Source organism: Neolamprologus multifasciatus, chromosome 13, assembly GCF_963576455.1.
Source record: "Neolamprologus multifasciatus chromosome 13, fNeoMul1.2, whole genome shotgun sequence".
NCBI lineage: Eukaryota > Metazoa > Chordata > Actinopteri > Cichliformes > Cichlidae > Neolamprologus > Neolamprologus multifasciatus.
The window spans coordinates 10,484,202-10,507,362 of NC_140451.1; the positions used below are offsets into that span (position 1 = coordinate 10,484,202).

General features: G+C 43.2%; 1 protein-coding gene across 2 annotated transcripts; it reads right to left on the reverse strand.

Moving 5' to 3' along the window:
* Positions 1-1,663: 1,663 nt before the first annotated feature.
* On the reverse strand, positions 1,664-22,995 carry smoc2 (SPARC related modular calcium binding 2). 2 transcript variants are annotated; one of them, XM_085182048.1, is made up of 13 exons: positions 22,403-22,995; positions 16,733-16,895; positions 14,726-14,832; positions 14,423-14,522; positions 13,038-13,082; positions 10,804-10,884; positions 9,957-10,031; positions 8,221-8,407; positions 7,111-7,193; positions 3,223-3,322; positions 2,735-2,982; positions 2,017-2,051; positions 1,664-1,870 (listed from the first exon to the last, which is right to left on the reverse strand). In XM_085182048.1, the coding sequence occupies exons 1-13, from the start codon at positions 22,475-22,477 to the stop codon at positions 1,847-1,849; spliced, it is 1,323 nt and encodes a 440-aa protein (XP_085038174.1). In that variant the 5' UTR covers positions 22,478-22,995; the 3' UTR covers positions 1,664-1,846. The 2 variants fall into 2 exon arrangements, with proteins under 2 accessions (XP_085038174.1, XP_085038175.1); XM_085182049.1 differs by having other exon boundaries at positions 10,804-10,851; positions 22,403-22,935.
* Between the last annotated feature and the right edge of the window lie 166 nt (positions 22,996-23,161).

The window sequence follows — 23,161 nt, forward strand, 5'->3', positions numbered from 1 at the left end:
AACTGGGCCAAAAGGTTTGGATGCCTTTCTTCAACTATTCCATCAGTTCAGGCAAAAGTCCAAGCCATCAGGGAAACATATTCGGAAAACCACACTTTGACGTGAAGCCAAATCATAAACTGTGTTTACATGCATTTGAGCCCAGGGGAGTAGAAACTACACAACAAAGCTTTAGCATTGTGTTGGTTATGGGATGGAGCTTCGGTAACAGACATCTGGCTTGCTATAGGTTGATGCATTTGCTGGTACACCTGCAACTAGTATGGTGACCTTAACAGATTGTATGGTCGCTTGAGAAAAGCAAATGTTTTCGTGGGCATGGTGCTAACATCACCTTCAGGTTGACAAACCTGGAACATGGTTGGAAATTTAGAATTAGCAGACTGTATTTTAGTACATAGAGCATCACAGATGGCTGGAGCTAATCAAAAGGCAGTTTTTAAAAATATATAGACAGGCTTGGTTGGATACTTTGTTTCTGGGAAACAGAAATCTAAATATCCTTACTACTTTAGGCCTGTTGCTTCAGATATAACTTTTCCTTTGCTGTGGATGGAGAGGGGACTTAAAAAGGCCGTAGGTTATCTATAGCTAATCCACCATCGGTTATAATCTCTCCTCTGGTTCCCCTGTGGTGTTAAAACCAGACCATTGGGTCGGATTATATCAAAGAAAGGAGAGCAATGTGCTAATCATAAATTAGAGGATAAGCCTGAGTGAGCAGGTCAGCCTGAGGTCAGCCGCTGAGCCCTACAGAGGATTGTATGTGTGAAAAGCCACAGCTTACCACTTTCATAATAAATAATCAGGCAGGAACAATGTACAGTAGTGTAAAGTGTCATGGCTGCTCTGAGCTGAGAGCTGTTTCTTAACAAAGAATCTATTCAAACTTTATTTTGACTCTTTGGGTTTACATTTAAGTATGGCATAATCAACCATACATGCGTGTGCACACAATCAGCTCATATAATGTCCTTCTAATGGGCACTCATGCTGTACAGAGCTGAGAATAGTCTATTTATCTGTCTTCAGTCAATATGACAAAACTGTAAAACAGTACCATCTATTTTTTTCAATTCTCCAACGTTGCCTTAGGGGAATTGGAAAACTGTCTTTAAATGGGATGATACACGACCTCTGCTATGTATGACTAATACTTGGCTCTTAAACACTGTGTCAACAAGGTGTTTTATTAAAGACACAGCAAGAAAAGACAAAATGGCAAAGACATTACAAGATTTATATAACGAGGGAAAATACAGAAGACTAATTGGATCCAAAGAAAGTCGCTGACCTGATTCCTCCTCTTTGACACATTAAGCAGACACAAGGAGCAAAATATATAAAAGAGTTCTTTATTTCTAGTAATCATGAATATATGCGAACATGTAGAATGTTGTTTATGATGCATCTTCCAAACATTCTTGCAAACTGCTTTACAAAGTACAGGAAAAGATGAAATAGGTCAGTACGTGAGAGATGGTAAGGTTATTGTAGCTGTGTAGGAAACGATCAGTATAAACACCTCGATATCATTAACACAAGAAGGAAAGTAAACTGGGGAGAAATGGGCACAAAAATGTAACATTAAACATGAAAACTTTCAAAAGTACACTTTTTAGACACAAAAGGACACATACATTGTATGTGTTAAATATTTTTGTTTTGTCAGGACATAAAAAGCTAACTACATAATTCACAGATTCAGCAGTCTGTTTAAATACCTCATTTCTACAAAGTGAATTTACATTTTTTTTAAAGTACAAAGTGCAAATACTATGGTTTCCATTTGCCGATTGGTGAGGGCGGATTCTCCAGATGAGAGGGGAAATCACTGTTGTAGGGCTTAGCCTTGCTTCTTTGAGGGATTCTGGGGAAAGAAAATTGAAGTTACTTCATTTGAATGTGCCCTTTTTTCAGAAATACACATTTTAAGGACTGCTTCAGTCAACACTACCGGAGACAATAACATTTCAGTTAGGCTGGAGATATGCAATGAAGGAATAGTATACTTACTAGTTTACTGGTTAAGCCTTCTCCTGGTATGGACCCTTTAGGATAAAAGAAATGTGACATGAATTTGAAGTATAATTGTGCCGTGTAATTAAGCACTGCTGTTAGTGGATTCTATTATTTGCAAGTACTGTAGCTAGGTGCTAGCTGGCTAATTATCACTTAAATGTTTTTAGTTGGTTAAAAACTCTTTTTTTCAAAGCTGACTCTGGTACAGCATGCTGTAAAACATTATATTATGCCATTCAAGTGCTAATTAGACAAGTTAGCTTACTCTTTTCAGGGGTGGGCAACTCCAGGCCTCGAGGGCCGGTGTCCTGCAGGTTTTAGATATCACTCTGGGTCAACACACCTGAATCACATGGTTAGTTCGTTACCAAGCCTCTGAAGAACTTCAAGACATGTTGAAGAGGTAATTTAGCCATTTTAATCAGCTGCGTTGGATCAAGGACATATCTAAAACCCGCAGGACACCGGCCCTCGAGGCCTGGAGTTGCCCACCCCACTTTATGTCATCACTTGGTGTAGGTCACATGTTGCTGTTGGATTTTTGTTTTTGAAATGTGATTATAACTGCCCTTTGTGCATCACTTTGTCATATGGATGAACCCAAAATCTTTCTGGTGCCTCGTTGCCCCATTACTGGGCAATAACGTTTGGAGGAGAGGTTTAAAAAACTATGTAGCACAAATTCAGGGTGATTAGTTTACATTCATCTAACCTTCTTCCTTGGTCACCCCAAGGCAGCCCATGAGCTCCTGCAGAGACAGTGCTTTGTCATTGCTGATGTCGCAGTACTCCACGAACTTCTTAACACACTTCTTTGGCTTGGACTTCTTGCGCAGGAAGCGTTTGAAAGGCTTGATCTCCTTCTTTCCAATGTCCCCACTGGAGTTTTTGTCCAGCTGACTGAAATACCAGTGGACAACCCTCTCCTCCAGGGTGTGACTGGGGTCTGGCTCAGCCACCCTAAAGGTCAGGTACAAATCAGATTATCAGCCAGTAATCACATCTCTCTTTATGCAGCAACTAAAAAACAACTCAGTGAAATGCAGTTGCTCGCTTTCAGAGGGGAAAAAAAGCTTTCCCCACTTTTCAGTGCACTCAAAATTGGTGAGTGGCATACATTTATGTGTTTGTGGTGAATGATTGAACCCACTGATCCATAACTAACCATAGCATGAATATACACACTTTGAAATGTCATACCTTCCCGCAGATGCTGGATCTGTGACAGCGTGCACCATGTCTGTCGACAGCGCGTCAAGAACACTTGTCAGGAACTCTGTTTTCTTAGCCCCGGGACAGCCTGGAAAATCAACCACGGATACATGGATGTGTGAAAGCAGGAATTATGCCCTTGTATGAAAGCGAGTGTGCAAAAAAAGAGACTCTCTTGCAAAAAAAGCTTTGCAACAATGTTAAATGCTCTCATCATAGGTGGCCCAATAAATGTCTGGGGAGGGATGTCATGTAACAGCCGGCGTAGTTTTAATGTAGACGTCACATAAAAAGAGAAAAGAAACCCAGGACACTCGCAGTCGCTCCAGTAAATTATCAGAGCTCCCCTCCTGTGGAGGAGTAGAGGAAACCTGCCAATCATTGTGCAGTGTTTTTTTTCCCACAGGTATAGGCATACCTGTTACTATTAATAATATTTTACTAATTACTGAGGTGTTTGCTTTAAAGATATCCAAGCAGAGAGCAACAGAGACAATTTAGAACGTGATGTTCAACGTGTGGCGGGGTTACTCTATAAATGACTGACAGAGAATGGCAATATAATCAGACCATGAACCTATAGGGTGAAATGTGTCATTATCCACCCAGTAAAAACAGTAAAGCATTATTGCATGCAGACTGATGGGAAAAAAATTAAAATGAAGAACAACACTGGGTGAATGACCCTAATGACAGTAATTGTCTGTGAGCCCATTTTAAGGGTGAGGAGACCAAAGTTATTCCTTTAGAGCTGAAGGCTACAGAGACCTGAGGGATTCCAGCTCTTTTCTCCTTTCTCACAATCTTGTTTCCCTGCGCCGTTGGAGAAGAAGAAATTGTCCATAGTTTTCTGCTCTTTTTTATGGCCCAGGCCTGCGGGGCCCGATTCTCCTGTGTTGGAGATAATAGCATGCTTTGCGTCTCTAACAGGTGGCGACCAGCATTGGCATAAACATCCAGCCTCTGCTCCACCTTTCAGGGCTTTAGCAGCTTGTGCCGAGACCAAGGTTTTAAAAAGTCACATCCAAACTCTTCCGCGGTCTCCTTTACACGTTAAACAGACTTGTACTTAACTTTTAGTAGGCCCTCCCTGGCTCTTGCCAGTAAAATATCTGACCCACCTGATAATAGCCAAAATGGTGCCTTGTGGACCTTCTTGTGGTAAATTAGTCTAGACAGTCAAATAATTGCACCCTCAGAAGGCAAAGTGTTTTTTTTATCTGGCTTCTAAATGAAGAGCGGTTCGTGGGATGCAGTGAGACTTGTTTGAGGCTCAGTGTTTTTCATGGAGAGCACCGGCGCTCTCTGTAATGCTGCAGGAATCTTAGCACGTCTGCAATTCATTCAGAGAGGGAAGCCATCATGTAATGTTTCAGTCGTTTCCTCTTAGCAGCAATGCTTTCACTGTGGGGGTGGGACAGATCGGCTTCTGTATGTCTGGACACTGTTTAGCTGAAGGGAAGGACACGAATGTGCCTGCTGTCATTTGAGGGAAATTGTGTCTGGCCATTTTCCGTCCATTTCAAGGCTGCAGCAGTACACGGCTGCTGTCTTATTTCATAATAATTATAATTATGTAATACCAAAGTTTGACAGCTGCAGGACAGAATCAAGTTGAGAAAGCCTTCATGATTTCAATGTTTTTTCTTTTTGAAACGCAAAGAGCGGCACCACCATTCACAAGCCTCCATATATATATATCTGCGGCCTGTAAAAAGTTGGCGTGTAAGTGCGTGTTTACATGTGTGTGCCTGTGCGTTACTGTCAGTAAGGAGCAGTGTTTTTCTACGGAGCCACATGGGGCTGAGCCCTGTCAGCACTCGCGCCCGCAGCTCCCAGCGCCTGCCCCAGTGCTGTCCCATGAGCCTGCTGCGGGGATAGAGTTAGCCAAATACTCAGCTTTACTTTCCTGGCTCTTCCTGGGCAAGTTGCTCCTTTCTCAAGTCTCGCCCCATAAACCTCTCAACACCAGCTCTTCAACAGCAAATGGGTTGCAGCAATGTGAAGGCAACGTTTATAATTATACCTGGATTGTACAGTAACACGGTTTACAGCCATTGACGCAATTGCTCATAAAGAAAACAAGATGCTACGTTTTTTTCTTCTTCTTCTTCTTTTTTTTTTTTTACTGCATGAGCATACTGACTGATCAGGTGCAGATTTTTTTGACAGGTTTAAAATTCAGTCGGTGCAACCTAACACATGCAGAGACATAATGTTTCAGTCTTAGGGTCTTTCTCACGGGATAGCGTCGCTGATTTTTTTATTATTATTTTTTTTACCCCCATTGCCACTGCATACTTTCTGGAAAGCAAAAGATGAATAGCATTTGGTGGTCTACCAACCATTTATGTCTGTCTATGTCTGTTTTATATTAACTGTACAAGAATCATTGATGCTTGAGCAGAGACAGAGTGCTGCTCTCCTGCTAAATGCAGCACCTGCGAGCAGAGAGCTCAGCTCTGGCCTGGCGCACTCTTACATAAACAGTTGTGGAGAGGGCTGGAACAGTGGTGGCTCTGTTCACATGCTGCTGGACTATTAACATGTTTACCAAACCACCGAAGTAAATTGCAAATTAGCCAAGCACCATTCATCTTTAAACTGTGGTTTGGTTGTAGGCAGCGGTTGAACGCTGCATCTTTACTTCACCTATCTTTGGCTTAATGAGAGGTACAAGTTGTGCAGTTACGTGATGAGTAAAAAAAGCGAGTGCAGCCGAATGAAAGCTGGCGCATCTTTAAAAACGGTTTAGTCATCTCAGTGTGGGTTTGAATGTGAGTTTCATCACACAGCAAGAAGATCATTTTAAGATCCACGTGCATACAACAACTTTAACTACAACTTGACTTATTTTTAATGTAATATCTCCCTTGCTTTAGGAAAACTGGACATGAGACAGTTTTCCAAATTTTACTAACCACGGCAGAAGTCTCCTTGAAAAGAGTCCTGCAGCTGCATTTTCCTTCCAAAGTGACACATGTAAGTCAGATACTTTTGGCAGGTTACCGAGACCTGATTCTGTTTAGCGTCTCCAGCAGAAAGTTGTTAGTTCAAGTCCTACTTCCAGCATGAAGAGAAAGTGAGGCAGCACCAAATCATGTTTTAACTTTGTCTACATATAGCAATAAATTAGCCAAATGTTTTAGCCTATGGAACATGAATGAACAACTTTTTTTGTGCACATGTGTGTATGCTTGTGTGTAAAACAGTGAATGATAGGATAATGTAACACATTTGCTAATTTAACTCTGAAAAACATCTTAAAAACCCCTCAGTGCTTAGGCCCAGTAATGTATTGGCAACTAGTTTGTTTTCTAAATATGCCTTAAAATAATGAAATATGCAGTCATTTAATTAATATTTAGCCCTATATGTTTGTAAGTAACAATCACATACTATATGCACCCAGCACCAGCAGAGTTTCACCTGTAACTAAGTCTGCTACATGACCTCCACCCCCAAAGTGATCTTCTGCCCTCAATATAGTTATCTACACTGTTATCAATCCCATGATCACCACCTATCTCTGGCATCCAATTATCCATTATCACTCACCTCCCTGCTGTTTCACCTCTTTGCTTTCATCCCACTATGCTCCAGCTTCCATGTCACCCGAAGATGAATTCTCCCCCAATCTGTCCCTATCTCCCTGCTTATTGACCAACGAAGGGCAGGGTCTGGCAATCCTCAACTCTTTAACAAGCGTTTCCTTGACCAACAGCACTAATGATGGTTTTACACACATGCATAGTTGCGCTGTTATCACAACCTCGGAAACGAGGCAGCAGTTAGAGGAAGGCTGCAGAGGAACATCCCCGTGTGGTCTGGACACAAAGAAAAAACAGAGACCGAGTCCAGTTTTGAAAAACTTACCTTGGAGATGTCTGCTTTTATAATGGTCCTTAGGTTTAGCTGGGTGGGCCCTAGCATTGCCATCACATTTTGGCTGTTCATACCTGTGACAGAAAATGCACCACATAAAACAAAATAAATACAAAATCTGTTCAATCAAGGGAAATGGGTGAAAGGGACTGTCAATAACAGTGAAACTATCTTTACTGTACAGTCAAAGAGGACTCCCATGCTTTCCAATTACCCATTGCAGTTAAATCTTAGAGATAGAAATAACTGTTTTGTGGCAAATCCAGGGGCTGTGAAACACATCCAATAAGAGGGGAAGGATTTGGAGCTGGTATGAGGATAGAAATGGGAAGGGAGATAGAAGTGTGGGAGACAGGGAGCGTGGGACACAAGGAAGCTTTCACAGTCTCCGTCGCAGAGCCCAGATTGCTGCTGTGCAAGTGGGCCAAAAGCTGGCCTGGGACAATGAAGAAAATCCATGCTTCCATATGCGTGCTAATGTGCTGTCTGGCACTCTGCCTAGAGCCTTGTTAATTTGATACCCAGCCATGCTGCTCAATAAGAGTGTACCAGTTCTCCAGTCTGCCAGGCTCACTGACCTATGACCTGCCACTCACCAGACCACCGAGACACTCTGCGTCATCAGCAATGGAGATGTCCATGTGTGTTCTTAGACGTGCAATCTCACAAGTCTGACATTTATGCAGTTTTACAAATCCCCGATAGAAAACCTGTTTTTAATCTCTGAAATTTATTTTTTTTCTAAGAGCTTCTTTTCAGTATTTTCAAAGTTTGCAGGGTTGAAAGCCTGCAGATATTAAGACCTGTTGTAAGATCATTCCTAATCTAGTTTTAGAACATTTAACTCCAGGAGATGCTTGCCAAAGGGCAAAATGCAAGGTCATCTAGTTGAGCAGATTCTCTTTCTTGTGACCTCTCTGCTCTGTTAAGCTTAGCTAATGATCACTTACCTGCTTTGTGTAGCAACTTTCTAGTTTGTTTCCCACACAGAACAAGGCAATAAATGCCAAGGATATTTGCACAGGGTAATTAAGTACCACACATAAAGGCGCAAATATCTGTATACCATGTTGGTTTTTTTGTAGGTGATATTTTGCCCACCTTGTAGAGGTCCCAGGTATGGGCCGTCCAGTATCCACAAGCACACACCAGCAGTAGCCAGTAGAGGGGTGGCATTGGACAGGCTTGTAAAGTCCTCCTTGGGCACAGTCTGGTACAAATACAGCGTCGTTCTTGTGCTGCCTTGCCTCTTCTTGGGCAGAAAGCTTCTCCTGGTCACAAGACGAGGCTGGGAAAGATCAGAGGTTATATAGGAATCAGCAAAGGTATTAGCGTGTTGGTCACAAGAACGTAAGCACACGTGCATGTGGTCTATAACGTGAGCTTTTGTTTTGATGGTCTGAGTTGTGTGACTTGGCAAATACTCACTCCAGAGAGGCACATTTGATATGAACAAGAGGATATGTTTGAAGTTTAAATTTGGACTTAGTCCTAACCAGATCTGGCAACCACATTTGGAATTATACAACGTGCATTATGGTTGAATTAATTTCTGTATAAAAGCAAAACGCATGCAGCTGCTCTCTCATTCCATTCTAACCATTGCTGCAAATCCCCGAGGAGCAGGAGGAGGAGGAAGACAAAGGGGTGGAGGACGAGCGCTCGGAGACAGGGTGTGTAGACTGCTATATCAGCCCCCCATGGCACTGTTTACGGACATTAACGGGCTAATGACTAAGCACGGGCTCCCCGTGCCCCAAGTTAAGTAAATATTTGGACACTCAACTGCCCTTTGTGGATGTGTGTGACAGTGAGAGAAACAGACAGGACAAAGGCAGCACAGTGGTCAGTTGGGGCTATGCTGTCAAACACCCACACAGACCGACACATAGCTGCAGGATACTGTAAAGTACCACAGACCTGTATGTTTATATGTTCAGAATTCCCCTGAAAAAGTGCACGTTCCTGTCTTTTATCCATACATACAGAAAATGAAGTGGCTTTATGGGATTTTACTGAGCCTCACCAGGATCTAATCAGACTTTTTTTTCCCTGCACAGCAGCCGCATTAAACAGAGGAATGGAAGGAGAGCTCTTCTGGCCATGAGGGATTTTTATCTCTTCCTCTTTTCGGTGTTTGCCTCAAGGCTCGCAGGCTTCTGCAGGATTATGGATATCCCTTTTCTTTGTTTATTTTCATTAGAGATCTTTACCCACACAAAAGAGACCAAATGAAATGCCTCCCCGCTTTCTCAACCAACTTTCTTCGCTCCAGTTGTTCCGTATGGGCTCTCTTTATTGGAGCGGGTGGGGTTTTTTTTTTTCACCCCAATACCCCAAAGAGCATGTGGTAATCAAAACCATCAATGCTGCATTTCTCAAGCTTTTTATTGGTTGTAAATTATGATAATGGGATTCACACAGAAATGCACACATGCACATAAGTTTCTCATCTCTAGGCCGGCCTAAAATACTATTGTTTGGTATGAAAAGCTGCACATTTCCGAGACAACTGAGGAAGAAGCTTAACGCGCGTGTTTGTAAAAAGAGCAGGATTGACCAAGCCGACTGACAGAAAATCCTCTGCCCGTGCCATGTGAGGATATTTACAGGAACGCTGCAATGAGAAGAACCACAGAGAAGCAGATCCTCAAAGCCTGACGCACTCCGACACCAAGATGTATTGGTTTCACAACCCGCCATCTGTCTTTAAAAGACAGGAACAGCCTCAAACCACGACTGCACACACAAGCTGGAAAAACACAGCGGGCTTTCAGTTGAGGTTTGCAAACACCCGCTCGCCATCATTAAGTAAAAAGCGGCCTTTGAAAACTCACATGGTGCTCTGGTTCTATTGTTCTGTCGGCTGCGAACCTGCTCCGTCCACAGAGTGGGGTACTGGGAATTGCTATCTGAAAGAAATCACCAAGGCAGCTTCATTAGCTTCAGTCAAACACATGCTCGTAAATCATCTGAAGCAAACCAAAACTCACAGCCTGTAAAATGCACATGAAGGTTATCATATCTCAAACTGCTGCAGTGGATGCGGATAATAAATTGCATATGAAAGCTGTGACCAGAGTTATAGCATCAAAAGATGGGTGGGTAGGCTAGAATCTATTATTTATCAAATGATCGCATTAGCGTGACGCCATAAAACGCTACTTTGCTCAAAAAATATATAAACTAGTTATAAAAGTGCTCAAATGCAGCAGCTTTCCATTCTTTATCTTTGAAGTAAAACGTGGGAAGCAACTTTTCTACATATATAAGTACCACATCCTCCTGCTACTGCATAGCTGCTGGTTATTTAACTGACAAGTTCAATATTTCTGGCAGATTTCGATAATGCTAATTTAATGACTCATTTTCTTATGCTATTGTTGGACTATGGTTTAGAATTAAATATGCTTCACTTGCTACTACTGTAAACAATACACAAGGACAAAAAGCAAGTGCTGAAGTTTTCCTTTCTATTTTCATCATATCTCATCATTACAAAACAGTGTTTTACTATAACGTTTTCCACAGTGACCTTTTTGGAGCGTGGTGCTGTAACTGACTCGGGCAGGCTCTTCTGCCCATTTAAGGGGTTTTTTCTTTTGAGTCAGTCAGCAGTATGTCAGTAAACACAGGCACAGTACCAAACATTTTTTACTCACAGTCTGACGAATAACAGCTCACCTTCTTCGTGTTCGGGAGGCTGAGGATCGATCACTAGGTCGGTGTCATCTGCATTTAGAATGGAGAATATTTGCAAGGAGACTACAATTACGAGAGTACGCTAGATTAGAGAACACCTGAACTATGTGAGATTTGCACATTGCCCGGTCAAGAAGGATGGAAGCAGAGTTAGAGGGATGAAAAATGACCAAGAGAGGCTGCACGTGTGCTGAAAACTGAAAGATGTGACTTGCAATATGAGAAAAGGAAAGCTAGGAATGTAGTGGTCACATATTCCAATGGTATCACGTCATGCAACGGAGGGAGATCACAGTGCTACAGAGGACAGATTGAGATCAATCAAATTAAGAGAGAATTAGGACTGATTGTCCCTGATGTTCTTCTTCAATCTTTCATTTCCTGCACTTGGATCGGGAAAGCCGTGCGGAGGTGGCGGCGGGGCAGAAGAGGGTTAAAATGCAGTAGCCAAGTTTCAGATGAACCAATTAACAGCGGGAGAACTGAGTATGTTTGTTTGGTCTCCGTTTGTTTGATTTGTGGTAGGGGAGAGACAGGGATGGAGGTTTTGGAGCGCTTCGGGTGAAACCATGGCTGTAGGTGTGGTTAACCTCAGAACTGGTCACTCCTCCTGCTTGAAGCCCCATTAATGTATGAGTCAGAGAATCTCTAATGGTTGGCTCCACAAACAGGGATTAGGCTCAAACACGTTTTCTTTAACAATGACGTTCCATGGCAAAGTCAAATACAGTTATGGCAGCCATTCATCTTCTCAAACACGTAAGGTGGATAAAAATACGTAGAGTCTGTGTGCAGTGTAAATAACTGAGGCAGATGTGTTATTACTCTGCTCACTTCAAGGATGGAAATGCCATTTCAAAAAGTATATTTATGATTTGGATTTATGATAAACCACTAATGGCCCATCTTTACTTTGTGGCCTTTTACATGACTGTAACACCTCTTTAAGCATGTGCCAGGAAACCCCCGTGCTATTTGTGGTCATATGGCATTAGTTTTACTGCTGTTTGTCAGTCGTTAGCTGCATATGATTCCAGCATGTGAATTTGTTAAGTCAAGTAACAGAAATGGCTTTATTGCAAAATGCTAAGTGCACATCTCTTCCTACTTTAAGAAATGCTGCAAAGGCAGCTGTGAAATGGCTTCTTTTTTCTTTATTTTTTTTTTACTGATGGGCTTTTGCTGAATCAAAATATTGATGCAATCACTGCTATTTTGAGCGCTGGCACACCACAAACCTACAGTTTATTCTGCTTTTCACCACCCTGTTTATCCAACCAGTTCAGATTGAACCACAACCAACCCCTCCACCTCTTTTCCTCCCTCTTTCCTTCTCCCACAATCCCACCTCCTCTCTCAAATTTTGCATTCCCACTTGATCTATGCGTAATGACTTGGCTGGGTTCAGACGGACGCTGTACCCAAGACTGTTTACAGAGAGAGAGAGAGAGGCACAGACATGAATGTCACACTGACAGGAATAACCCATGTGACAAACACAAGTGGATGTGCACACACTTTCTCTCTCTCTCTCATGCAACCATGCACTGTCACATACAATCACATCATGAGTCAATCTGAATCAACCCAAATTGGACTCTTTGCGAGTCCTGAAATCACAGCAGTTAAACAAATTGTCTCTTAAGAGATGAGAAAGCTATACAAATTTTGGAGCGCAGTCACAGGGAAGCTTAGTGGTTCTATATCTGGAAGAGGGAAGATGCTTGATGAGAGACACAGAAAAAGTAGACTTGAGTGTGAACATTTCGCTGTATCTTATGACACTGTGGCTGAAAAAGGAACCAAAATGGAGAGAGGTTAGTGAAGGAGAACTTAAGATAAGTCAGCGGTCCTCCGGTCTTGCTCCTGCTGCTTGCCTGGTAAAGACAACAAGCAAGTTATAGGCACCAAAGCTGCCAGCGGTGTGCAAAGTTTATCACACACTCTTAACTCAAGACTGCTTTTATATCAGCCTTCAGGCAGCTCGAACGTTCATGAATTGACAAAATATTAGTGAGGCAAGCCTAAACAGGCGACCCGTCTGGAACATCTCTGACAAAGATGAAGACAAATAGACCGATACAAAGGAACACACACACACATTCTCAGTGCCAGCGTTGATAGGTACATACATGCACACGAACAAACACAAAAGCAAACATGCATCGCCAAGGAGCCAGCGTGCCTATGAGGGGAAACTTTTCTTGAATTCTCACCTGATTTACCAGGCTCTCTTGTAGTTGTCTTCTCCTGCTTCGATCCTGAAAAGCAAAAGGCTCAAATTAATTAAACATTCACAACCGTGCTGCTGATTTTTCCTTTTTGACAGAGACAACAGATTGGAAATCTTTGGCACGCTTTAAGAATAAAATAGCTACCAGGCTGACACACGGTAACTCTTAATCCCCTACCCACTTTTATTAAAGCCACCTAATTTAAAAGTAATACGCTGCAAGTCAGCTGGAATGTGTTTTATGAAATATTTAGGCTTCATATCAGCTTACCCCCATACCCTAACCCTAACCCTGCCAAACAGCAGAATCACTGCTGCAAATATTACTTCTGCTGCTGCTTCTGCAGGCTTCTTACTATTGAGACAGCAACAAACTACAAGGCAGCCCCTTAGATGCAACGGGATTTGATTTTTTTTTTTAAATTTCACCTTTATTTATACAATGGGAGAGACAGTGTGTCATCTTCAAGACTGACCTGTTTTAAATATGTTAAAACATACACATCATATAATCAGCTAACTGGAAAAATACAACTAAAACTAAAAAGACAGTAACAATAACACATCGTGAACAGGAACGGCCATCCAGTAATCTTTTCTCCTTTGTCCTTAGAATTTGTTTAAATTCCTTGAGTTCAGTTAAACCGCACAGCTTCAAATTCCGTTGCAATTTGCTCCAAGTATAAGGAGCATTGTAAGAAAATGCCTTTTTCCCAAGTTCTGTATGTGGTGAAGGAACAGTGAATGTAATAAAGGCTTGTGAGCGGAGGCTGTAATTACTCTGTTTAGGTGACATACAGGAAGTTAGATACACTGGTGGCAATTCAGTTATTGATTTATAAATGAAAATAGACCAATGTATAGTCTGTGTGTAGACAGTGAAGGTAAGTTAACCAAAGAGTATAGAGCACAATGGTGGGTAAGAGTTTCACATCCTGTGATGAATCTCAAGAGGATAAACCACATCCAACATCTGTAAAGAGCTAACAGCAGTGTTCATAGTGTTTGGCAGATGCTACCCTCCAGTGACATTTACATTCCTCGCAGCTGAACTTCGTTTCTCAATTCTGCAGCACAGATTTTCTGCCAGGCTTATTTTTACTAATGCCCCATGCCTTGAGCAACACTCGGTCCTCGTATGGCCCTCGAACCCTCTGGCCGTCAGTCCACTCGCTGACCGCTTTCCCACAGGACTGAATGCTACACCCCCACACAAACATAAAATGCCATTTTATGCTGTGCTGACTTTGATTTATCATCATTGCTACACTGAATTACTGAAACCAAGTGTCATACGTTAAGCATATTACAAAATTAGATGCCAAGAGCTGAGAGCTGCAAATCTTAGAAGACTTGGGTTTTACTGACCTTGGCATCGAGGTTTCTTATTGGCCACTGCTGAGCCACTGATTGGCCGGCCATTGGGGGTAACACACCAGCAGTATCCGGTGTAGCTATGGCACTGAACCTGCAATCAAAACAGCATACACACACAGAGTCAGTACAAGCTGCATTTGGAAAGCCATCATGTTAGAATCAAATGAAATGAAAGAACAGTTTTATTTGTGCGGAACAAATGAGAAATTTTAGAAAAATGTTGACTGTTGGTATGGTTGTTAGCTTTGGCTTGTGCAGTAAAGTTAATATAATTCATAGAGTGTTGTTTGTTACCTCGCTGTACGTGCCATCAGGGTTGCAAACAGGCACAAAGACCTGTGGGAAGAGCTTCTTGGCCTGCTGCTCTGTGTACTTCTTCTCTGCTACACATCTGGATGTATCTGAGGAGCATCACAAATCAGCAAAATCACTAGACACGCTATCTTATGGTCCACAACTATGTAACCAACATACTTAAAAAGTCAGAAGAAGATGTTGAATTTTACAGAAGATGAAGAATAGAAGAAACATGCAGGGAGAGAGCAGCGACGGAGGGGGAAACAATTCAAGACATTTCGGAAGCAGCAGATGCTTGTGTGGCTGGGAATAGAACCAACACCCCCACTCTTATTAGGACAAGTCAGGCAAGCCTGCACACCGCCTGGTGGTAAAGCCATTACTGAGCGAGACAGCTCATGCTGCTCTTGTAAGAACATTCCAGTCACCCAAGAAAAGGGCTGATGCACGGGGAAAACCTGACCCTTCCTTAATGTCTGAGTCTGCCTCACTCTCCTCTAAAAACCTCGACCGTCTGAGAGGTTCAGCCAAGGTTGTCCCCTCAAACTCAGCAACTTTTCATCCAGGTGTGCCTCCAGTTTTTGCACATCCCTCAAACCATTCTTCCAAAGCTGCTTTATCTCACCTGGCCAGCAGCAGCAGCTGTACAAATGAGTCTGATGGTAACTCAGTGTAATGCAGTAGCTACTGCAAAGTGCTGGATGGGCTTCAAATTGCACTGAAACAATAATTAATGCCAAGTTTAAAAACATTAACCAGTTTGATGGCAGTCTTGTTGCCAGCATGGTTTCTAGGTAGATTAGCCATGTGAGGTGGGATGTGCACTGCTTTCTCTTACTCTAGTGTGCACCCTTTGTGTGTGTGCGTTTTGCTGACGGGTGAGGAGAGCAGGCAAGATGCTGGATGCTCTGGAGGGAGGAAAACAGTGAATTGAGGAGCTCTAAAGTTAGCTGCAGTGGAAAACCCCAAAACCATCATCCTTCTCCAGGGGGCTCTGACCAAAAAGCTGACTGGAAAAAATGACAGGACACTTGAATCATCCTAGCACAGTGATAGAAAACAAATGTGGTGCCACTCTCACCATCTGCACAATCCCATCTCTGTGCTTTTAGGCAAGGCGAGACCTCTGGTTTATTTCGGGTGCTGTTGCTGTGTCTATACTCCCCCCCCCCCCCCCCCCCCCCATCCAGAAGCAGTAGGGGGGTCCAAACTCTTATAGACCCGATGTTATTGACGCATACAATACGACTTTCATGGACCCTCGTGCCTTTCAGCTTCCTGGCTGGAATCCTCTATTCTGCGTCCCGGCACTGTCCGCCACATCCAGATGTCCGCTTAGAGACGTTGCCTTGGAAACCCAGCACGGGCATAAAATCGTGGATTGCTTTTCCATTATATGACACCTCTTTTTAAGCAAACTTTTTTGCTCACATTCCCTGTATTAGAGGTCTAATGTAATGCGGTAAGAATGGGTCATTGTCCCCAGTCTACAGAGCGATGAACTAGCAGTATAGAGTGAGCCTGTGGGGCAGGGGTGAAAGGGTTCGGGGCTGAAGAACTGGGGTGTATGGGTTCTTCTTCCTTCCTTCAACGACTAACAATGAGAGAGTCTGTGAGCTTCCTGCCCTCACAGGCTCTCCTTCCCTTTCCCTCTCTTCAACTTATCATATATATAAAGCTTTACATCCAGGATGATGAAATCTTTGTCACGACTTGTCAAGATATTTCTGCAATTTCCATAAATGAGGAAATCACTCATGTAATCAAAATAATTCATAATTTATCAAATTAATGATGCGTCTCTCATCACACAAATGGTGTCAAATTATGAAACCACGCAGGCAGCAGTAAGCCCTCACTTCTACAGTGTCAAACCCACTTGTCCTCCCACCACTCAAAGAATCAATTATGCTGAAATGAATTTAACCCACAAGTTTCTACTGCGACCCCCCTCTGTGCATTTGAGAGCATCAGGCGGCGATGAAGCGTGACTCATGACCTGACCTTTGCATGGCCCTCGGCTGACCTCCAGCTGGGAGTCGCGGCACTTGGCTCGGAGGTACTCGCAGCGCGATGTGAAGGTCCTGCCATCGGAGGCGCACAGGGGCTTGCGAGGAGCTCCGCTGCATTCCATGTTGCAATCCTTATCCTGATCCACCCGCAGGAACTGCACAAGTGAGAAGGGAGGAGATAAGCAGAGAAATCAGTTGCTAAATGAGCCATTTCTGGGAATAAGTGTACTCTGCACCAAAACATTTTAATCTGCACACCAACAGGTAGGAGTTTTGGGGAATTTAGGAAGGTTGGGAGCTGGCGCTAGTGGAGCAAAATGTATTTTTGTGAAAACGAGCTACAACATTAAAAAAAACGCCTATTATTAAAAATCAAGCGCAAGAAGACACTGATAATCTGTACAAGACACAGACACAAAGATGGGGCAATGTTGCTGCAAATCTGCAAATGTGCAGCTGTGCTTTGTCTTTTTCTAAAGAGGACTTGACTAACACTTCCTCTTTTCTTTGTCTGTGCCAACACCTGCACAGGTATTCACCTGGAATCACTGCTAAGGATGTTTTACTCAGCCATGAAAAGAGGAACAAGGACAGGAGAATCCAGGCTCAATGCATCGGATCACCTGTGTCAATGCCACCATTGTATCTGCCACCATGGTATGAAACTCCCTCGCCAGGCCACACAATGGGGCCGTGGTGGTGGAAAAGGTGGGGGGTGGCAACAAGCTGTGACGGCTACAATGAATTAAAAGACAGCGAATGGGTACCTGAATAAACTAGATGTCAGCGAGCTTTGTGCTGCTACAGCGTGAGCGGTTTCATAAAGTTTGCATGATTCATTCACTTTGGGCAGACTGAAAAAACCCCAAAAAACAAACAAACTTGATACTCATGCAGATGCAGGTGCACGTTCAGTCAGTCATATCCACAGAGAAATACCTCGGTGAACTTTTGTCTCCTCTTTTAATAAAAATAATTGCACATATGAGACACTGTTGTTTTGTTCTAATTTTCCTAGATTCACAAACACCCCAAAAATCTCAGCATGTCATCTATTATACGGCAGACAGATAGACAGACAAGCGGGAACTTTCATCCACTCCCACTCATCAATCTGTGGCAAAAACCGTTTGCTAAAAAGGCTGTGGTAATGCCAAAGACAAAATTTGTTGTGTCTGACATCTTACAAATATACCGAGGAGTAGGAGGGGCAACTCCCCACCCCCCGCATTCTGACAGGCAGAGCTGCAGGGCTGCATGCACCTGGAAGAGGGTTAACAGGTAAGGTAAAGTTGCCCTGGGCCAGTGGGAGGGAGGGCTGGGGGGGTGGGGGGGGTACACAGATACACTCTGTCAACCATGCTCATAAATCTCCCAATGGGTAGATCAGAGATGGTAGGCCCGTTCAAACACACTAGAGGAAGGAGCTGTGAGGGGGAAGATGAATGTGTTGGAATGAATCAAAAACTTTCGAAGTATAAAACTGTCACGAGGAAGACAAGAAGCTTTATACAGTGTCACAATGTAGAGGAGAGGAGATGATTTCTGGGGCTACATTCATTTATAGTCTGTTGTTCTGAAATAAACAAGAGGTCTTACTCTTACTGTCTCTAATAACATGCCACAAATCATCAAACAGTTATCCTTTTAAGGCAGAACTGGGGAAATTATCCATTATATGTTTGCTCTCTCTAATTGATACCTGATCAATATAAAACACTTTGCTGTGACTCCAGGCTCTGATGTTCTTAAGATATTTAAAAGTAGAATGGGAGGCAGAACCTTCAGCGTTCAGGCCCCTCTTCTGTCAAATAAGCTCCCACTTTGGATCCCTTTCTACTTTTAAGATCAGGCTTAAAACTTTCCTTTTTGATAAATCCTATAGTTACGGCTGGATCTGGTGACCCTGAACCCTTTCTTAGTTATGCTGCTCTAGGGCTAGACTCCTGGGGGCTTCCAATGATGCATTGAACATTTCCTCCTCTCTCACATCTTCTAACTCTGTTTATACACCACTTTGCATTTAATCATTAGTTATTATCAATCTCTGGCACTCTTCCACAGTGTGTCTTTTGTCTTGTCTTCCTCCCCTTATCCCCAACCAGTTGTGGCGGATGGCTGCCTGGTTCTGCCACAGATTTCTTCTTGCTGAAAAGGAGTTTTTCCTTCCCAATGTTGCCAAGTGCTTGCTAATGGAGAGTTGGTGTGATTGTTGGAGTTTTAGTTGTTATAATTTGGTGCTATATGAATGAAACTGAATTTAATTGATCTGCGCAGAAGATTCCTGTTCATAAAATATTAGTGAAATCAAGACTGAATTTGAAACAAACATCTGCACTTTCTGTCTTCAACTAAACACTTAAGAGGTTCTATTTGTGGTTGCTTATGTATTTGGCTCGCTCTTGATAAACACAAGATCTTACATGTCCTGCCCCTACTCCCTCATTGTATCTCTCAGCTGTTTGAATTATTTGCATCATTGCATTTAACTGACAGAGTCCCATTAGTACAATCCTCCCTTCCTTCTGTTCCTCTTCTCTCCAGTGCTACTAGCTTCACACACAGGTAAGGAGGGCATACGTATTCAACACCGAACGTCTCTCATAGCTCCCCCTTCACATTCAGACAGTTCTGAAGCCAATTACTACACGGATGGTGTCTTAGAGCATCCAACCCCACTTGGCGGTGACTGTTCAGCACTTGCCACAGCCAATGTACTCCCACTACACCAGCATTAGCCCCTGCCAGCCAGCAGACTGACATCGCAAACAGAGTCATTCAGCGGCCCAGCATCCTGCTAGAAGTCTGCTCTCCAGCACACACAGCATAGTGCCAAGCTCCAGCAAGTTTACTGTGAAGCTCCAAGAACGCAGCATGGAAAAACACAGTTGAAATCATGAAATCAGCCACCCATGAAATCAACCACCCAGACTCAGTTTCAGACATCCGAGTATTTATTTCTAAGTCGTTTCAAAGTTGGCCACACTGAAGGAAGTACAAAAAAATAAGATGTGAAAGTGAGGAAGAGGAAGAAACTTCGGAGACTAATGGTGCTTTGAGGGCTTCTTCCTCCTGTGTCCACCTAATTGTAGTTAGCTCTCTGCTACAGATCTCTGTGTGTTTTTTGCCTGTGGTGATGGATGGGTGAGGCTGAGGCAGAGCCCCGACACTCCCCTGATGTCTCATTCCAGCCTCTCTGAGTCGACACCATCATCCTGCACAGGAACATGGTGGAGAGTGATGGATGGCCTCTGCCTCAGCTACATGCGGCACAGACTTCCACCCTGAATTATCATAAAAGGAGACTCATGCAAGTCTGAACACGCATTTTGACTCAAATCAATTTATTGCTCAAATCCCACTCCCGTCTACTTGCAGACATCTGGCGCTCACTTTCTCTGTTTGCCTTTCTCTTTATTTGGCCTCTCCCATGATTTTTTCCTTTTGTTCTTTGTGGGATCTCTCTTGGAAGATGCTTTTTGCATCTGCTCTAATAATACAGGAGGTTGGCAAAAGAACAAGAGACAGGCAAGAGAGGGCGAGGCGGGTGGAGTGTAAGGGAAATTTTTTTTTTTCTAAGATCAACCAGCATACAAATCAAATCCTATTACCTCCCCCTGGCTCAACGGCATTGTGGTATTGAATGGGGTATGGAGGAGGCGAACCTCCAGCAGAGAGCGCATTGTAGGCTGATAAGAGCCTTCTGGGCTGGGAGGCCCCTGCTTCCAGCGCCTTGAGAGGCCCCTCACACCACAGCCTCACAGGGTCAATGGGGGCCCCAGCTGAGAGCTGTGGCAAACGTGTTAAATGCCCTTGCCCGGAGTTTCCTGTGTGGATGCTAGGATGCAAAGGGAATCATTAGTTTCCAGCATGGTGGAAAGGGAAGAAAGTGTCAGCCTTTAACCAGCCTACTAACTCAATCAAAGGAAAAAGGCATTTAATTGCTTTGAAAGATGTTAAAAAGAAAAGGAGGTGTCGCAAAAGGCCAGTGAGAGTCATGTGATAAAGAAACCCGCCTCTTTGAGCAGGTGGAAAATTTTAGGAAAGCACTTGGGGGGCAACAGGGCCCGTGTTAGATCAAGATTTCTACATAAAGATTTGAAAATGAGGCAGCCACTATTCTGTGTGCCCTCATCTTCTCACACACTATTTCATATTTCCATAAACAATGGAAAAAATCGGTCTCATGAAAAACCCTGGGCAAATATCTCATATATTTAACTGCCTGTCTGACCTCAAATATGCACAAAATATAACATGAAGACATTTTCTTTTAACTAGTAATGGTCTCTCCTGTATATGTTAGACAATAAGCCATTAATCACTTGCAACCTTCTTTGTAAAAGAAAGTTTCATGTGTTATTCCACTAAAGACAGTCTGATTAGCCCGTGTTGGGAGGTATGGCACACAATATGAAACAAAATTAAACGGAGGCACGCAACAAAGTAGAGAAGTTTCTCGTTCTTACACTCGTCTCCAGAGCACAGCAGATAATGTGTCATATCCAAACAACCACAAACACAGCTACACCTGTGTAACCTTTCTATTAAATGACAGGTAAATGGTATCAACCATGGCACAAATAGAGAAACGCTCCTCACACTAATTATCTGTAGCCTTGGTCTGTGTGTGTGTTTGTGTGTATCAACTCAGTGAAGCATCTGCTCAGTACAACACTTCCTCCCACATTCCACAACTCTGTAGTGCCGTCAGGCAGAAAGGATCTCCGACCCTTCACCTGAAGGTTAACAACTCATGGCCATTTGTTTCCAATTGGATACCGAGGCATCTTCTCCAGAACCATAAATACTGGTGCTGGGAGAGGTGGCTGTCACATCAGCCTCTAAATCAAAAGGGGGAGCCTCTGACAATGCACATTCCACTCTCTATTAAGTGTCCTTTAGCACTGTACCTGCACTTGATCATGGCCATGAAATTCCCCAGAAGATGCACTTTCTGTCAGAGTTTAATGTAAGATGGAGAGGATGCTTCTGTAAACAATGCCATGTGCTTTAATGCAGAAGATCCCGGCAGCTCAGCCTCTGAAGAGCAACTAGAACAACTGGAGCAAACCAGACAGAAAGGCAGCAGAGCCGAGAAGCTGGCAGGCAGGTTACAGCAGCAAAACCAAACCTGCAAAGGATCTGCTGCACACCCACCAACTGCTTACAAACCTGTAGCCTTTGCTGTGCCAACACTCTGTAAGCTGTGGCGCACAGTTTACATGACTGACTAAAAAACACAGAGCCATTTTCTCAGTGCACAGCTCTGGTTGATGCTCCCTTGAGCTCTAAAATGGATTTCTGCCTCATATAAAACATCCAACTAATACAGCCCACTTCTTTTAGAGTAAGATAACCTCAGACTCAGACTTCGGTGTAAGAATGTGGCAAAGTGTAGTAGTAATTGACTTCAAATGCGTCAGTATAGGTACTGACTATTTTATTATTTCAGATTCTTAGACTAAATAAATCACAAGAAGCTTGACTTTTAAGAAAAGGGTGCGTAGGAACTATTTCTTTTATATTAAAAAATATTTTCCAGATTGTGAATTTTGGAATTTTATTCATAGAAAGCACAAACACATCCTTTCCCTTTAAAACAACTTTTACTCATGAAATTGAATGACATTCATTCCGGGAGTTAAGTGCCTCCTCATACCTTGAGAGCGGAGAACTTCTGAACGCCTCCAGCGCACTGTAGACAGAGGAAGACCAGCAGTGGACAGATGCGCATCCTGACGCAGCGTGGTAATATACTCTCCAAATTACGCACGGTCCAAAATCGCGTTGGCAGGAGTTCACCTAGGCGCAAAACTGTCTATGGGAGAAGTCAAAAATAGTTTAAAATCCGCACCAGTCCTTTCGAAGAAGTCACTGGGGGTCGGTGGTGTATTTCACGTCGTTTCCTTGGTTTCGTCTGCCAGCCCGTTTGTGTAGACACGCTCCTTATTTCTGGCAGTCCGATAAACCCCCCCGTGTCCCTGACCTTTTCCCCTCCCTCGGTGTCTCTTTCTCCCTCTCTTTAACTCAACTTCGTTTCTCCACACCCCCTTTTCTGCTACACTTGATTCTGTGGACTAGATCCCTTATCGGATGCAGGCGGGTCCCCTAGTCAGTCAGGTAGGCGTAAGCTTACGCCGTCAGCTGCTGGTAGTCAAACACGTCAGGTATTCTTTTCTTTCACGTAAGAAAGTGGTGTGAGGATGCTCAACCCCAGTGAAGAGAAAACATAGGAAGGGGTCAGAAAGTGTCTGCTAGGTGGATCAGCAAATACATTTTCGTTCTGGTGGACGCATACACAATCACATTCATTTTTTTGATTATACGGCTATATACAATTCTCAAAACAAAGTTAGACAAGCGCCTGAGTTTCACACAATACAGATTAAAAAACAAGGGGCGCATAGAATAACAGATA

Coding starts and splice junctions, on each gene's coding strand:
- smoc2 (XM_085182048.1), bottom strand. CDS start 22,477: ATGCGCATCTGTCCACTGCTGGTCTTCCTCTGTCTACAGTGCGCTGGA. Junction 16,896..22,402: donor AGAAGTTCTCCGCTCTCAAG/GTATGAGGAGGC, acceptor TCACTTGTGCAG/TTCCTGCGGGTGGATCAGGA. Junction 14,833..16,732: donor CAGCCGAGGGCCATGCAAAG/GTCAGGTCATGA, acceptor GATGCTCCTCAG/ATACATCCAGATGTGTAGCA.